The following is a 17,706-nucleotide window of genomic DNA, read 5'->3' on the forward strand; positions in this document are numbered from 1 at the left end:
TAGTGCATGCATTCTTTTTTTTTTACTTTTACTACAGTACAACACTTATGTTGATCAGTCGTTTTTTTCTGTCCAAGCAAGGAGATCTGTACTTTGGGACTAGTTAAAAGTACTTTTTTTAAGTATTATTGACAGTTTAGTATAAAAATATGCAGAAGAGATTTTATTTGGATCTTGCTGGGCTGCAGAGACCTCTGCTGGTTCAAATGGTTATTTGATAGCTGGCACCTGTGCTCATGTGTATTGCTGTCGTCATAAAATGGTTATGCCCATAAATGTTATTTTTAATTTTAGAGTTACTGCACATGAAAATCTGCCCCAAATACCCTTCTCACTACCAATAATCGGCATCGGTCTTGGAAAAACTCACAGATCACTAAATGAAATAGCAAGCAACACTTGCATTCTGGCACTATGGAGTGGTTACGTGTATTGTCTTGCCTGGTGGACTGTATTCTGGAACTTCTGTGCAAGTCAAAAGGAACAAAAATGCTAGTTCCAAAAGACTCTGGACTCTAGCACAAATCTAGTGTCAATAATAGTAGTAATAACAAGTAATTAGCATTAATGATATTAACAATAACAAAACAATAACAACAACAATAATATAATGGTCATGATAATAATAATTATGAAAATAATAACGATAATGACAATAACAGTTATAATAATGATAATTATAATAATAATAGTGATATTAGTAAATTCAATGTTATAATAATGATAATTCTTTTTTAAAATCATCAGATTCTCAAAGTATAGTCACATAGTTACTTTGATATATGAATAAGGAGGAAAGTAACTTAGGTATACTTATTTTTTTATGGTGATATTTTTGTCATATCGCACAGCTCTATTTTATTCTACTCGGTTCATTTAGTTTAGTTGAGTGTAATTTTGGCGTCGTAGAGTGGATAGACATGCGCATGCGCATCTGTTGTGTTTGGATTCCCCGTCCCCTCTGAACCTGACAGCCCGTTAGCTTAGCTACCGCTGCTCACCGGCGATGAGACAGCAAACAAGGACTCGATAGGGCATACGGAGCTGGGCACAAACCCCCCTTTTGGCACCAATTACACAGAAACCGGACAGAAACACATTTGGATTTTTTTTGCCGAAGGTGTGTAAAGATTAGTCAAGTTTGTTTCGAGGGTAAGACGAGGACGTCAGCGGGGAATGGACTCAGCGACCGATTTCATGCGACATTAGGTTAGGCAGCTCGGAAGCTTCGTTGACCACCTGACTGCAGCCAAACTATTTACAGCTAAATCTTCGTGCTTGATTTTGGCTCAACCATTTGGGATGTGGCAAATTCGCAATCAGGTACAACAACACCGCAAGGAATGAAGCTAATGGTTACTGCTAAACATTGGGTTGTGGAATTTCGAAAATAATCACATCTGTTTTGTGATCGATTCGTTTTGTGACTTGGATTTTTGGCCGTGACAGCTTCTAAAACAGCACTTCGCGACTATATGAACAATCTATTTGACTTTATCGATGGGGTTTGAACGCTGCGACCAACTAGCATGATAGCTGTGCGTTAGCCAGCAGCCAGAGTTAAAAGCCCACCGGCCGACTGCGAAGAGCCCCCCTCAAGTTGAACCCTCCTGGAGGCAGGGATGCACCACCAGGACTTTTGCGGAGACCCACCTGGTGCTGGTAGCAAGAAAACGGTGTTTCACTACCGCAGGGGCAGCGGCGGAGGACCACCTGCTTCTTCCACTGGTTCTGGAGGGACTGGGTTTGAAGACAATCCTGCCCCAGCTGGAGCCTCCTCTCCGGGACCAGTCCAACAGCCCGCAGCCCAAATGCCTGGGGCTCAGGTGAAGAAGAAAAGTGGCTTTCAGATCACAAGTGTCACCTCTGCGCAGATCAACGTGAGCGGCAGCAACAGTTTGGCGGATGACACTGAGAGCTATGACGACTTGGATGAGTCGCACACCGAGGACCTCTCTTCTTCTGACATGCTTGATGCTTCGGTGTCCCGAGCTACTGATGTAGGAGTGCCGGAGAGAAGTTCATCGGACGAGACTTTAAATAGTCTCCATGGAGTGGACACGCCTGGCCTCGGGTCGCCCAATGAGCCGCCGTACCCACATTCCAGCCATGGAGCCCCGAAGCATATCGCAATGGTAAATGGGACGGTACACCCGCATTATTATCCACAGCAGCACAGTCTGCCACCCCAGCATAACTCTGATAACTTGGGAGCGGGTGAATCGTCTTTTCCTAATGCACCAATGGCTAGCTCTGGCCAGGTGCTTTCCAATATGGGTGCAAATCAGCCCCAGAGGCCAACGGGGTTGGAAAGCGCCAAACCAGTAGGAGGGACAGCACAACCATCAACCCCTATTGTTGGTAGGACGGCTGGTGACGCACATCTACAGGGCAGTGGGAATTTTCAGAGCGTCTCCTCTGTCACACCGGCTAACTCTTCCGGGCAGCAAGGTTTTGACAACACTAGCGTGAGCGCACCAACAGCTTCCTCTGGTGTAGGAAGTGGCCAGTCAGCCACTGCCCTTGCCGCTCAAACGCAGACGACTACCAGCTCCCGGTTCCGAGTGGTAAAATTGGATACCAATTTGGAGCCATTCCGCAAGGGAAGGTGGACGTGTACGGAATTTTACGAGAAGGAAATTCCGCCTACGTCAGTTTCAGAGGCACCAAAAGCTGCCGAGGCTTCCACAGAGACTGAGTCTAATAATACTGGCGCAAGTCCTATTATTCCATCTGTCCAACCACCACACACCTTGCAGCCCTATCAGCTGCCGAGCCAGGAGTACAGCGGCCCTCATGCGGTGCAGAGCCCCCAACAGGCTCTTGGCCAAACCAGCCCCCTTACCTATGTGTCACCGCAGGAGGTAGTTGGTGGAGCCAATAATAAAATGGTAGGGGCTCCTGGTAGTCTCCCAACAACTGGATCACAAGTTGCTACAAACCAGCCTCCCTCCCTCATACCCCAGCAGTTGGCGTACACCATGGACCAGCAGCAAGCTCAGGCTCCGGCAGGTTATGTAGCACCTCAGCTCGGTTGCCTGCAACCAGACTTTATCCAACCCACTGCTCCGTTTCAAACCCAGGTCCAACCTCCAGTGGCGCATGTGAGCGCATCCCTATCACCTGGGTCAGCTGTCACAGCAAAACCCCTTGGCAGCCTGGCTCAGCCGTCACTCCACCAAGGTCATGTGGCTCCATCTGCTGTGGAAGCCCCCGCCACGGCCCAACAGCCGTCTCACCCCCTACAAATGGTCTCCGGAGCTTCGGCACGACCAGCACAGGGGGCCACCTACATGCCTTTGACTGCACTTAAAGCTGATCTACAGCCCCTTCTCACCCCAGGGACTGCTCTGTATCCATCCCCTGTGGCAGTAGGGGGCTCCCTGAAAGCATCCCAACTGGAAGATGCACAGAAACTTCTCTTTCAACACCAAGGCCTCCTAGGACTGCCTAGGCTGGGCGCCGCTGCAGGAGGAGTGATGGGTGCTGACGGTGGCATCACTGCCAGAAGTCTAGCCCACATGGGGATGTCAGTGGAGGCCAGTGCCCTGGTCGCTGCTGCAGCTGCTGCTGGTTTGAGAACTCAACATGCTGAAGGAGAGGAGGACAGGTGAGAGTTCAATGATTGTGTTTGCCGTTAATTAGACTGGGGGTGTCAAAGTAACGGCCCGCCAGAAAGTCCGATCTGGCCCGCTTATTCATACTGTTCATATAGAAGGAAATGCTTTTATTCATTTAAAATCTGTGCCGTGATTTGTATGATGTAGTTCATGCGCTATACTACTGCACTTTGCTCAATTTCCTATCTATAGTCACATCCGTTATTTTGCAACCTGCAGTCAAAATGACGCAGTCAATGGCGACCAATCAGTTAACAAGGAACCTTAAAATGTCCCCAAATCATCAGAAAGTGACCCATGAACAGGAAACATCCTGAAAATTCTTAAAAACTACAGGAAGTGACCTGTAAGTACCCTAAAATGACAAGGATGTGATGCAAAATGAACTCATTGCCTGCCATTGACATTGATAAACGTCCAATTCACTTGAAGCAGTGGTGTATTCTCAACTTTCAGTGCCATTGACGGCGCTACACGACAAATGTTCAGGCGTCCCTTCCAGCTAAAACGCATTGGATGTCTAGTGCCGTCAATGGCAGCCATTAAGTTAAGTTTTTGGGCAAAAAGTTAACTGGTCCGGCCCACATGAGGTCTAGTTGCCATGAATCTAGCCTGTGAACCAAACTGAGTTTGACACCACTGAATTTGAGGGAGTACTTTGTCAATAACGTAGATAATCAACATTTTGATTGACAAGCTTTTAGTCAACCATTGTTTACTAAGCTACGGCACATATTTTACATTAAAACAGCCAAAATAAAATTCATAAATTAAATAGCTTTAAGTTGTTCTGTCCGTCGGTGTATTACTAATACGTACACAATTTTAGAAAAATTCAGTGTAGTTTTAAACTGTGGTTGGCAATTACTTGGATAAACTATAACTACAATGGAATCAGAAAAGAGTAGTTGCGATGGATATATTATCAAAGTCTGTTCTGTTTTAATTGCCAAACTATAGTTTATGTCTGAATGATTTGTTCCAACATTTAAAAAACAATCTCAAATGCAGTAGTTTTATTAATGCTTTGAGAATTTGTATAGAAATAAAACATTCACTTCTCCAGTTCAAAGTTCTAGTGTCACATGATATACAGGTATTATAAAAGTACTACGATAGCTGAGCGTCACAAATGAAACTAAACACTATCTCATATTTTCCAGTGTTATGCTGCTTGGTAACACACGAGGTTATTGACTGTTTTCTAAAGAATGTTAACTGTGCCCTACCCAAACTGCTCATTAGTCACCCCTGTTAAATATATCTCTTTTTATGTGGAAAGAATGAAAGTTGGGTGGTCTCATGTTTACCTTCTGGACTTCACTTGAGGTAAACATCTTTATTTATCCACTGAAGTTGTTTGGACTGATTATAGATTACCCTCCATATATTTATTTATCAGCACCTATCAACAATTAAAGTTTAGTTTGCTGAAAAATTATCAAATGATATTCCATTCTCCACTCTCTTTGAGTTACTTTAGTCACGACAATTCTTTCCAACCTGCGAGATGGCTGCCCTGAGTCCGTCCATTCAGTTGGGTGGGACGGCAATGAGTAATTCCACAAGCTGTTGTTTTGGCTTCATTTTGGTGTAGACTCAAAACTGAATATTTACATGGAATGAACAAGCACACTCTAAAGAGATCCAAGAAGTACATTTGACAAAATCACCCTTATGTTCTGCTTTCTCAAAGGCCTGGATAAATATCTTTTTACTCGTTAAATACTTTCTCAGTTAACTGAGATGCAGGTAGAGGTACATTGAGATTATTATATATTTTTTAAATTATGTCATAGTTCATTGTCCATTCCAACAACAGAAAAAAACAGGATGTAAGAGACCTGTTCTTATTCCATTCGTTGCCACACGAGGGCAGTCTATGCCTTCAAGCCTTACATTCTGGAAGGCAAGTGTCTTATATAATAATTTTAACACGTTTTCAGAGTCGCTGACCTAAATGGGGTTTCTCACCAGCAGGAGAGGCGGCAGTTTGTAGCACGCAAGGAATGAACGACTGAAACTAGAACCGGGCAGTTTTGAAAGTGGTCCCATTTGATGGTCGGCAGATTAGTTGTGATTGATTTTAAAATTCTCCCCGTGTTGTATGATAAATGCCTTCTTAAATGTGGCCTTATTTAGTGAACTTTACTATGAATTTCACACATCCCATCTTTGTGTTTGAATTCTGGTGGAACTGGATTTGGTCATGTGCCATTTTAGTGAAAGCCTCAACTGGTTTAGCCAAAGAATCCTGGTCCAACATGTAAAAGGTTCACGTTTAATTAACGTCTAAATTTTCTCACTGTTGGACCATCCGAAATGTTCCTATTGCTATTTCCCAAATGGGGTTTGCTCTCAAAATGGATGATTTATTTATCGCAAATTCTTGGTATGACATGCAGCAATAGTCCTTTGTTGGGCTTTACACAAAGCAAACAGGGCCTTTAAGGCCCAAATCCTTGCACTGTTGCAAAACAACCAGAATTGTTGTCGCTCACTCTCTTCTTGTGCACCATATGGTAACGGGTTGGTTACGTAAGGCATTGCGTGCCGGCAGGAGGATGATTGGCTTACACCCCAGAAACTCCCATGAGCGATGTTTGAGTTTGGGGTTATTGCTTATCTCTGTTTAGTCTGTCTTTTGGCAAGGATTGTGGGCTTGATCCTCGATTACAAACAGAAGTTTCCTCTTTTTTGCCACTTTTGGACTTATCTCTTCATCTTAATGGGGCTAGAACAACTATTTGAATTCATGTCATTCTGTTTTTGCCTTCGGGCATGTCTTTTCAAATAAGTGGCCTCGTAAATAAGGGTGCTTTTTGCTAGTGGTTTGGCTCGTTATCTGGCAATGTCATACAGCATGGATACCTTGAGTTACGAGTGATCCAAGTTATGAGTGCCTTGAGATACAGACCCTTGTTCGTCCAATTTAAAGAATATGGAAACCGGTTTCAAGGAGATGTTGCTGATTTTGCCATTTGGGGGGGGGGGGGGGGGGGGGATTGCTTATCATTGTATTATAAACCAAAGCATAATTATTAGCCTTTCACATGTGACATTTCAGTGTATTCATTTAGTTTTCTTTTACCTGATAAGGAAGTAAATTAATTTGGTTGCCATTATTTATGAACTGTTGCAGCTTAACTCTTATGCAGTGGATATTTTGACAAAAGGTTGAGCAACACATTTAGACAGACATATAGTACGTGCATACAGCAGAAGGTCAAAGGTTTTGAGACACTTTTACCATTCAGTAGGAGGAGAGTGTTTCAAAACCTTTGGCCATGGATGTAATCTTTGTCCTAATAATACTGAACATTGCTTAAAAGAATATTCTCTTTTCCAAAATAACTGTACTTTACGGAGGAAATTAAGTGCATTGGCAAATACTTAACTTTTTTTTTGGTTGCTGACCCATGTATTATAAACCAAAGCATAATTATTAGCCTTTCATAGGTGACATTTCAGTGTATTTGCTATCAATATATTTTTGAAGTTGTCATAATTTTGATTCCAGGTCTTTGCACTGAATATTATCATTCAAATAATCATTTGAGCACAAGTGACATATAAGATAACAAGAAAGCAAGTCAACGAAGTGCGATTCTCAGAAGAATGATGTTCAAAGTTGATATTTGCAAGAGGGCAAGTTAAAATGCCAGTCGGCACATGGCTGCCGGCATGATCTCCATTCTTGTTGTCCAGTGTTTTCCCTGAGCTTGAGCCATATATGGGTCAGTCATTTATGAAGCTTTGGTCGGATGGCCCCGCAATAAAAGTATCCCATCTGGGCTTTTTGTGATGTCACAGCATCATAGGCTTCCACTATTGGCTGACACGAAGCCTTAGCGTCATCAGTGATTGGCTAACACTACGCCTATCTCTAAATCAGCAAGATCTCCCTGAAACCGGTTTCCATCCTTTTGTTCTGAGGGACTGCATACACCCTTGGAAAATAAATGTGATACCAGTGGATCTTGCTTTTTGTACAGCTGAGCGACATAGCCTTGCCTTAAATAGCACCAAACATGACGTGTCATTCCGCAGCAAAAACAAACCTCAACTGGAAATTGCATGGTGGTCTCTGTGCTTCCGTAATACGTGACAAGCATGGTCAACTCTTCTCTTTGGCCAGTTGCTCTGTTGAACTTGCTTTAGAAATATTTGCAGCTGTCTTCATTCACGCACAGCACCGACTGTAACTTGGACTGTGGGCGAGCCTCGACTCGCGTGGAGATACACGTGAGGCCAGTGGTGCCCCATGCCGTGAGTGTATATGCCCAGTGTGCGTGTACTGATGCGTAGTGACAGCAAAGCTAGTGGTGCGCCTGCTTTAAGATAGATATTCTCCCAAGTTCGCGCACGATCACATTTTGGAAGGCGCACTGGCAACTGTGTTGCTGTTTCGTGTTGAGGATTTGGAAAACCTATCCGCTATCTGCCTTCAACCGAAACGCATCCAAAGGGGAGTTGAGTTGTGCGCTTGCATCCCAAGGCTTCTCGGGATGATGTTTTCGGAAACAAGGAAGCGTAGGGCGTGGCTTGTTGGCGAAGTAGCGCGTGCTAGTTGGGTATGTGGTCAAAAACGGCTTATCCCATTGGGTGGATTGCTCTAATCTCTACTGACAGTTTACATAACAACAGAAGGGGAGGTGACATGAGTCCTACTGGGGTGACGTCACAGACCAACCTCTTAGAGCTTCTCGCCACGCTACCGATCTTGGATTCAGGCACACAAGCGCTGTAGGGGGCACCACGGCACTGTCGTCCACACGCACTCCCGTTCCCTTCCCCGTCCTCCTCGGCTCCATCCCTGGACTCCGTTGTTGGTCAGAACCCCCCACCCCCCAATGTGAGGCACTGAGGAGGACAGGGGGTCCGGTCTGGAGGACGGTGGAGGCACAGTGGTGGTGGTGGTGCTTGTTTTGGGTTAGCGTGGTGGGCCACCGCATGGACAGAGTGTTTGTATTTATCCTTAGCATCAATGAGAGACAAGGGGCTGGCTGGGGCCGGAGGATTGCAGTGTCGCAACGCCATGGCCGTCAAGCTTCTTTTCTGGGAGCTGGAGAAGCATCTGAAGAGGTAATGATGGAAGTCTTTTGTTGCGCAGCGATAGTTGGCTTTCAACTGGAATTCTATCGGGTTGTCTTTCTGACTCAACTTCCAGCCTCTATACAGCAAACTAGTTCCTTACCAAAAGCAGACTCTGACCCGTATGACTTTTTCTGTCGCATGTGTAAGCTTTGCATCAACTGGACCAATAGAGCGCCATCTTAGCTCACTGACTAACACACTTGAACATAATGTTCCAGCTCAAATGTTAACCTCCTCATTATGCTGCCCACTACTGGGCTTCAGTGGCCCAACGAGGCATGGAAGCCATTGACCTATTGTTTACAATTAAACCTACCGATTTCACAAATTATTCAACTTATTTTCTGTCACACGCTCTTGGAATCGCTTGTTATTGTTTTAATGCCCCCTTGGAATTGCTTTAACATGCCACAAGATGGTGACAAAGTCTTGACTAACAGAAAAATAGTAATTGTGCTAAAGAAACATGTTGAAGTCATGGATTTTGACTACTATGATTTTGTATGTTGGTGGATACTTCAATTTTTAAATATGTTAGATGGGTTTGAAATGTTATTGAAGTGCTAAGGGGTCCATGTTTCTGGTATAATTATTCATTTGTTCGTCTAACGTACTGCGCATCCTCGTAAGACTTGCGAGGGTTGTTGGACCTTGTCCGAGCTGACTTCAGGTGAAAGGTAGACTACGCCATGGACTGGTCGCCAGTCAGCCGTAGGGCATAGAGTGACAGGCGACCATTCGCACTCACAATCATACCGCCCGCTAGCACAGAAGTCAGTTGAGTGAACCACTACACCAGGTGACTCTTTGTGGTATATTTAAAGTTAAAAGTATTGTTTATAGAAATGTAACAAAAAAAACACGGTGTTCAACCCTTTTAGGCTACAATATATAAATTGTTTTCAATAACCTGGGAAAGACAACTTAAGTGATATTTCAAAAAAGGAGCATCAATTGGATGGGATTGATTTAGATTTTGCATTTTGAAAGCTTAAGGCCAAAAGCTTCTTTGTCTTTGTCTCTGTCAGCCAATCCAAAGTGCGATTGAGCAGTAGCAGCGACAGGTTTTCTTGACCTGATTAAAATGTGTTGTTTGGTCAAATGGACGGATTAAATCCCTTTCCTGGCTACGAGATGGTCTGACAATAGTCTGGGATCATTTGCATCAACCTAAATAAACTTCATCAGGACACTTTTTGTGTTCTTTTTAAAAATAGTCAGATAACACGAGTCTTGAAAGGCAATGATTGTCTCAAACCTAAGTGATGTACTTAGGGTTTCATATTGTTTTTTTAATTTAATCAACTTCTTGTGAATGTTGATTGTGCAGATCATTTACACCTTTTGTGGAGATCAATGCCCCACTTTTTGCATTGTTTTACTGTAGTAGTATTAAGATTTTTGGCTGTACATGGGTTAACCCTAACCCTAACCCTAACTGCTTATTAATCATGGCAGAAAATCAAAGGCAGATATTTGTCCTCTTGGCATAAATAAGAATGAATATGAATGGCCACAATCAAGGGTTTTTAGAAGACATTCAGACATGCAAAGATAAGGCCCAAAGAAACAAAGGTGCAAAAATATCTGTTTGGGAAAGCATTCATTCTATTATGAATTTGTTTCGGTTCTTTTTGTGGCTCTAGCCTTTCAGGCAAAATGCATTTATAGCATTAGGTGATTCACCCTAAATTTAGGTCTAGGAGGATTCCAAGACACCTTAGGCAATTTTATTTTTCATTGTGTTATGAGCCAATATTTGATTCATAAGATCTGCCCAGTGAAAGTAACTTTGATAGGGAAAAAAATACTTTTGTCCATGATGTAACATACATATAAGTGAACACACAAATACAACCAGACCTCTCGCAAGTAACTTAAATGTATTACTTAAACTATTGATTAACTGCCCTTCCTTTCTCTTCTTACACATGAGGCTGTGTAAAGGCACACGAAAGGGTATTTTGATGGTTCTGGATTTTTTATATATTATAAACTAGTTTATTACTTCATATTCTCATTCGTTTTATGGTCTTGTTTTCCAGTTATCAATCCTCTTGTCTCCACATATTCATTGAACTGACCAATTTTGAATCTTATCTCACTGTAGTTCTTTTTGTCCTTGTGCTTTGAATTTAGATTAATTTACGACTAGTAGACGTCCAATCTATTTGAATTGAGAGCGATGGCAAAAAAAGGAACAAATTTGCCGCCATTCCTCATTTTTCAAATGGATTGGACGTCTTGCTCTTGCAAAGAGTTCAATGCTCTCTTGGTGGTTCATCTTTGCAATTTTGAAGTTTTGATGCTGGAGTTATTGGAATATTTCACACTATGATACTGTCCTTGTCAAAGAGATGTGTAAATGAGTTAAAACTTGACCAGCAGATGGCGACATCGTCCTTGGACACGATGTTCTTTTCTTTTATCCCTTTCACACATGTTTTAAAAGTTTGGGGAATCCGTTTAGTTAACCTTTTGTAGTCATTTATATATACATTCATTTGATGTTAGAGCTCTTCTTTCTATGCAAATGTGCTCGCCCGTTTCCTCCAATCCGTGACTGTCGTCGTTCATCTCATTATGCGAATGAGGCTCGCTCCCAGCCAATCAGGGGGCCGCTGTCGCCGCAGCCCTCCCTCTCTCCCACCAGCTCACCTCAGTCTTTGTGTTCAACCTCGGCGACCGCCGGTCCGCAGAATGTACTCTACGTGCTCTACGTTTGCACCGCTGGAGGGCCGAGCCGAGGCGGCGTGTTGATGGACGGGGTAGCATGAATTCGCAGTGTTACACGGTGGCGATGGACCTTGGCGTTTGCCAACTGCGGAATTTCTCCATTTCGTTTCTATCCTCCGTCCTCGGCAAGGAGAGCGCGTCGGTCAAGCTCGACAGAAGGTAATCAAAATGGGGAGCTTCGAATTGGAACGGGGCCACTTTTTTGTTTTGATGCGCTGGTTTTGTCCCCCATTGTAGCTCATTTTTTCTGTCGATGGTTCGCTTGCAACGTTCGGCGCGTCTTGCATCATACTGATGACTTTCAGGCCATCAAATTAACGACCCGTTTTTGTTTGTTTTGCAGCTCTTCAGGTGCAAGTGTCGTGGCCATTGACAACAAGATCGAGCAGGCGATGGTGAGTTGTTTGCTCATATCCGCGCCTTAACGGCGTTACGTAATGCAGAGGCCGATCCGGGCATTTCTTTACTTGTGTTGTGTTGCATTGAGTGGATTTCAGGACGACCACTCAAAGGCAATGAAGCCTCGCAAATAGGAAGGATTTTTGTTCAGAATAACCGTCTATATATCCAAACTATCATGAATTCACTCATTGCCATTGACTCGGTTAGGGGTTTGGGTTGGGGGCATCGGTTGGTGTTAGGGGTATGGCCGTCCCCTGCAGAAGCGTGGCCGGGAAAGGTGTCTGGTAGTCGGGCATATTAGGCGGCCCCGGCCGGTGCTGGTGGTGAGCCACCGGGCCGGGAGGAAGCACTTGGCCGGTGTCTTGAATTCAAAGCAAAAGGGTGAAAGTGAGTTGAGAAATGTAAGACTTGTAGACGTTTTTTTCCAAAATCTGAAGACCACAAAGACCATCAGTCCCCCTCCCCATAGCTTGCACTGTCACGATTTGGACAGATGATGTGGGCCAAGCTGAGGTTCACACGCTATCCTCTCGCTCCCTCCTCCCCATCCCATCCTGTCCTCTTCTCTCTTCAGCAGCATGTTGCTAGGCAGGCGGCAGCCTCCCCTCCTTTCAGTATAAATAACTCAGCTAGCGATTGGCTCCTCCTACTCGGCGCGGGGACATTTTGTTCCGTCGTGGTACAGAAAAGAGGGGATGCTCGGATTATAAATCCTTAATCTCCCTTCTTCCAGCATCGTCGTCATTGACGTAATGCTGCATATCCGTTTAGTGCTTCTGCATACTGGGTTGGGGAAAAAAGTTGCTGGATTTTTATATGAATTAAAAGGGAGGGATAAACCAGGAATTTGCTAAATTGGACTAGATTTCAGCAGAAAACAATCTGATTTTTGTTTTTGTTTAATTGTGTATGTTTTATGTTAAATGTTTTTTTCTCATTGAACCTTGCCATGGGGATTTAAATTTGTTCGTCTGGTTTTGTTCTTCAGCTATAAATGTCCCCTTACCCAAAAAAATATATCACATTCAAGAATACACACACATTTTGTTGAAATCTGTTGTCTTCCCCGCAACGTTAATTATCTCAGATAGTATATTTTGAAATGGCAGCCAACATTAAATTATATAATCTAAGGCCTCGACAAGACAAAGGAAGATCATGTTTCCTTTCATGGAGGACATCTGAAATCTGAGATATTTCCTATTGAAGATTTTGACAATTTGATGCTCTCTAAACCTCTCTAGACAATGAATCATCATTTTTGATTAAATGCTTGTTCCAAAAGCATTTAAATAAACAAATGGCCGTAATGACACACAAACCAAACAAAAGAACACTAAAAGCTAGATAGTGGGATTTGCAGTATTTATTTCCAACATGTTTCATTTGCAAGGAAAGTTTCCAATTTCTCTTGGATTTTTTGGTCTTCCTTATTATTGCTGATTTAGCAAACCATTTCAATGTAGGTCTTTTTTTTCCCATGTCGTTCCACGTTTGCCATTTCTTGCTTCAATCCATTGTTTTCTGTTAACTGGAGTTTTGAATCATGTCAGGCAAAATCTTGCCATTTTTACTTGCCGTGCTCGCTTTTTAAGTTTCTTCTTCCTTTCACAGGACCTGGTGAAAAGTCACCTGATGTACGCCGTGCGCGAGGAGGTAGAAGTGCTGAAGGAGCAAATCAAGGAGTTGATGGAGCGCAACAACCAACTGGAGCAGGAGAACAACCTGCTGAAGACCCTGGCTAGCCCCGAGCAGATGGCTCAGTTCCAGGCCGAGGTCCAGACAGGCGGCTCCCCCACCGGGGCCACCCTGCAGCCTCAGGTCCCGGGCTCTGGCGGGACCGCGCAAACCCTCCCCTCCGCGCCGAATTCAGGCTCGTCTGCGTGAAGAGTAACGGAGCCATACTGTGAGCCACCCTAACTATGCCACCCTCTAGAGGACCCTCCTACAAGTTTTTTTTGTTGCACATTTAATTTATTCTGCCTCGTCTCGCAACTTTTACCTGCTCGGACAATCACTGTTGTCACGGTGACCGGAGGAACGCACCAAGCGGACGTGAACTCAAGGCAGTTTCGGCGTCAAATTCCACCAAGCCTGAGCTGTGGAACATGTGCCAATGTCGATCGACCACCTAAACCCAACACGCATTCCTTTTTTTTTCTCCCCCTCATCCACATGCACATGTCGCTGCTAATAAATGAACTTCAATGGAGGACTTTTGCCCCGCCTCCTTCATATCTGGAAGGGGGGAAGTTTCCGGTTGTGACGCCTCCAAGTGAAATGATGAACTCGATTAAGCCCGTTAGTGGCGTCTCACTTCTCCCTCGTCACATTGCCGTCCCCACCCTCGACGCACCCTCGCCCAATGAAAGAGGAGTAGATTATTTATGCAGGGGTGCAATGTTATTTCAACAGGGTTCGCTGGGGAAGTGTTAGGATGTTTTCCTTCGTTTTGCTCTCATGAATTCAATATTGATGTCCCAGTGATCTGTAAGAGAAATACTGAAGAATAAGGTACGACTATTTTTGGGGTCGTACAAATGAAAAAAAAAATCCATTTCTGCAAAAGTGCCTGGTTTTTAACCATAGATACATATATAATTTCTTTTGACTTATTTTATTCTTGTAAATATATTTGTATATCCCTATATATCTATCTATGGTTTGCCAGGTTGCCAAGTACATTTGATGTCAGCACTCAGGACGAGAACAGATGAGGATCATTTACACCTACGCCGAACACTTTCTCATGCGGTGACTGTAGTATCGCTTCGTTCATGCAAAACGTCGATCGTCTTTTTTTTTTGGGTTGACATGAACAACAACGTTTTATTTTACTTGCTATGTCTTTTTGTGCAAACAGACGTCTGTGTTGCTTCCACAACACTCAGAGGACACACTCTTGGCAAATGGAGCCTCGCAGAACGTATTTCAATGTTTAGCGCATGTTCCTCAGCCCATCACAAATGTGACGTTACAATTTGCACTAGACAGTTGCACCTCAAATAAAAGTGAAAACAAAGAAAAAAAATGGACTGGACTTTTTTGTTTACTAATTTCAGAGTGTTAACACTGGGATGGAGGACAAGCAGCAGTAAAGCATTACTGCTGGTGTTGCATGGAAAGAAGCGAGATACTAGATATGGTTAGAAAGGGGAAAACCATAGCGAATATAAATGACTGTATAAGATGGTTCCTTAAAGTATTTCAATAAATATGCCACCACTTATTGGTACAGCCATTTTGTGATGTCAGATGTACCCACACACAAAGACATTTGGGTACTCTGGGAACGGATGGACAATATGTTATAAAGTGGTACCAGGATTGATTAAATTTCTCCTTCCTGGCTTTTTTCTTATCTTTTTCCCACTACTGCACATCACAAAAAAAAAACAATTTTTAAAAATGTATTAAAGAAGATTCTTTTTGCTGGAACGCATGTGGTAGAAGGTGTTGTTTTTCCTCTAACAAACACTGCAAAATGGATGGCTCCCATTGTCTAAGTAGTAAAAATATTTTTTTTTCATAATACAAATGAAGACTTGTAAGTATTTAAATGTTCATTTTTAATCATTCATTTTCTGAACTGGTTATCCTTATGGGTCGTGGGGGTGCTTGAGCCTATTCCAGAAGACTGCGGGGGACACCATAAATCGATGGCCAGCCAATCGCAGGGCACAAGGGAAAAGACAACCATTTATTCTCACAGAGGCAATTTAGAGTTTTCAACCAGACTAGACTTGATGTTCTTTACATGTGGAAGAAATCTGGAGTACCCAGAGAAAACCCACCCGAGCTCGGGAAGAACGAGCAAACTTCACACAGTTAGGACTGACCTGGGATTGAACCCTCGACCCCAGGGGGTGGGATTTGGGATTTAAAAGAAATTACAAATGTATTTAGAACAAGTGCTGACTCCGGAATGGCCTGGGACAGATTGTGACCCTCTTCTTGGCAGGTTAGTCTAATCTCCAAGGTTCAGACGCAGAGGGGTCTCCTGCCCTCCTGTCCAGATGGCACTTTCGCAAATCTCATGCCACTGACAAAGGGTTTTTTTCTTAAAGTGGACTGAGACGAACACCTTAGAATCATTGTAGTATACTATATATGTGTGCCAAGAGTTCGATTTTACTTTACCAAATATAATCCCATGCTGAAACGTTTAATTTATCCAGATTTTAAAATAGATTGGTCGCTGTTCTGATGAATGGTTTATCACTACCAGTGGCCCTGACAGTTAATTATGTAGCAAATCAGAATTCTATTGTTCTGCTCCCCACTGTGTGTGTGTTTAAAAAACAAACAAACACACGTGCCCAAAATCTCCTGCTGTGCTGTGCAAGAAGGTATATGCTGGTTTGACCCGGAACAGACTCTTAATTGCCCTTGACCCACATCTCATTGAGCCACAGTGAAATTATTAGTCAGCAGAGCAAGAAGAGCCCCGTCTTTTTTTTACTACACTCCGGAAAAAAAACAGGATTACAGTGGATTACCACTATCTGTTGTCCATCACTTCTCGGCATTGTATTTCATTTCGGATCAACTGGAAGAACAAAACAAGTGTCCTCTCTACATGCCACTGTGTGAGAATGAAGAAGTTGGTAATCTTTGTGAAATAAAAGTGCCAAGCTATTTCTAAGCTTCCACATTACAGCAATGGGCAAACTATAAAATTAGAGATATGACCTGTAATTGCGTACTTTTTGCTTGCTCTCTGAAAAATGAGAACATGTTACACTTAGAAGGGCATTCCTCATTAACTGCTGACTAAAACTTTTATGTGTGAAGGACATTAGAAGGACGAAAGCATGCACAATCTGAGGGAACTGCCTATGAATGCTGAAACAGAAATGTTGTGGAAGTAATTCAATTGTCAAAACATAGTGTGCGACACTTGAAATAGTTGGTTTAGTTGGTTGAAATCATTCAACGATCCGGAAGGAAATTCTACCACTGCACTGTTAATTGCAAATTTCTGATCATTTGTTTATGCATGTGTTTTCCACATGACAGCCACGATAAGTGATTGAAGATGAATAAATGTGGGTATTGGAAGAGATTGAGAGTTTTTATAAAACAAACTTATGTTTCAGTGACAGAACCCTATTGAGCATGTGGTTCTCCATTTCATTGTTTTTTTTGTGCATATTACATTTGTTCTTGGTTTCTGAATAAATAAGATATCTCCCAAAAATGCAATTTATACTCTGGATCATTTTTAACACATGACTTTGCCTCTTCTCATTGCATCTTCTGACTGTTGCAATTTATACTCAAGTGTGACCCATAATCCCCCAATACACAATATAGTATACTGTATGTAAAATATCAGTAATTTTGTGATCATTACATAATATAAACCTGCAATGTAGAAAATATGTCCCTTCAAAATGGCTCCCATGTCACTCATATAAAAAAAGAATGCCACTAATTGAAGCCCCTGGAGATGTCACAGTATAAAAGTCCACAGCACACTGCAAAACGGTCATAGCAAGGATATATAAAGGTCATTTAAAATTGTGCGGCAAAGTCATTAGATGGATCCAATTCGTCACGTGTCTGATATTTCGGGCCCACCGCTCAAAGATAGCTGAGGAGTCGGTTGGTTGTTTCAAAAGTGCGGTTGTCGCAACGGTGCGAGCTGCACCAGTGCAGTGCACGCCTGTGACAGCAAATATGCTAAGCAGCCGTCCAAAATGTCCTCCTGGGTGTCCACACGCACAGGACAAAAATCTCGACCTTGTCGCCTCAAAAAATAGCCCGACCTTCGCCCAGGGAGTCAGTGAGACATCTCGCCCAGGGACAAACTCTTGTTAAAGCCACCTGCTAATGATGAGTGGATTAA

The 17,706-nt window shown here is 43.1% G+C and overlaps 1 protein-coding gene across 3 annotated transcripts; it reads left to right on the top strand.

Moving 5' to 3' along the window:
• The first annotated feature begins 938 nt into the window (after positions 1 to 938).
• Positions 939 to 14,886, top strand: LOC144193842 (TSC22 domain family protein 1). 3 transcript variants are annotated; one of them, XM_077712422.1, is made up of 3 exons: positions 939 to 3,610; positions 11,797 to 11,848; positions 13,470 to 14,886. In XM_077712422.1, the coding sequence occupies exons 1-3, from the start codon at positions 1,623 to 1,625 to the stop codon at positions 13,740 to 13,742; spliced, it is 2,313 nt and encodes a 770-aa protein (XP_077568548.1). In that variant the 5' UTR covers positions 939 to 1,622; the 3' UTR covers positions 13,743 to 14,886. The 3 variants fall into 3 exon arrangements, with proteins under 3 accessions (XP_077568548.1, XP_077568567.1, XP_077568557.1); XM_077712441.1 differs by lacking the exon at positions 939 to 3,610 and adding an exon at positions 8,326 to 8,705; XM_077712431.1 differs by lacking the exon at positions 939 to 3,610 and adding an exon at positions 11,242 to 11,612.
• The last annotated feature ends 2,820 nt before the right edge of the window (positions 14,887 to 17,706 follow it).

The sequence above is a fragment of the Stigmatopora nigra genome, chromosome 1 (genome assembly GCF_051989575.1).
Source record: "Stigmatopora nigra isolate UIUO_SnigA chromosome 1, RoL_Snig_1.1, whole genome shotgun sequence".
Lineage (NCBI taxonomy): Eukaryota > Metazoa > Chordata > Actinopteri > Syngnathiformes > Syngnathidae > Stigmatopora > Stigmatopora nigra.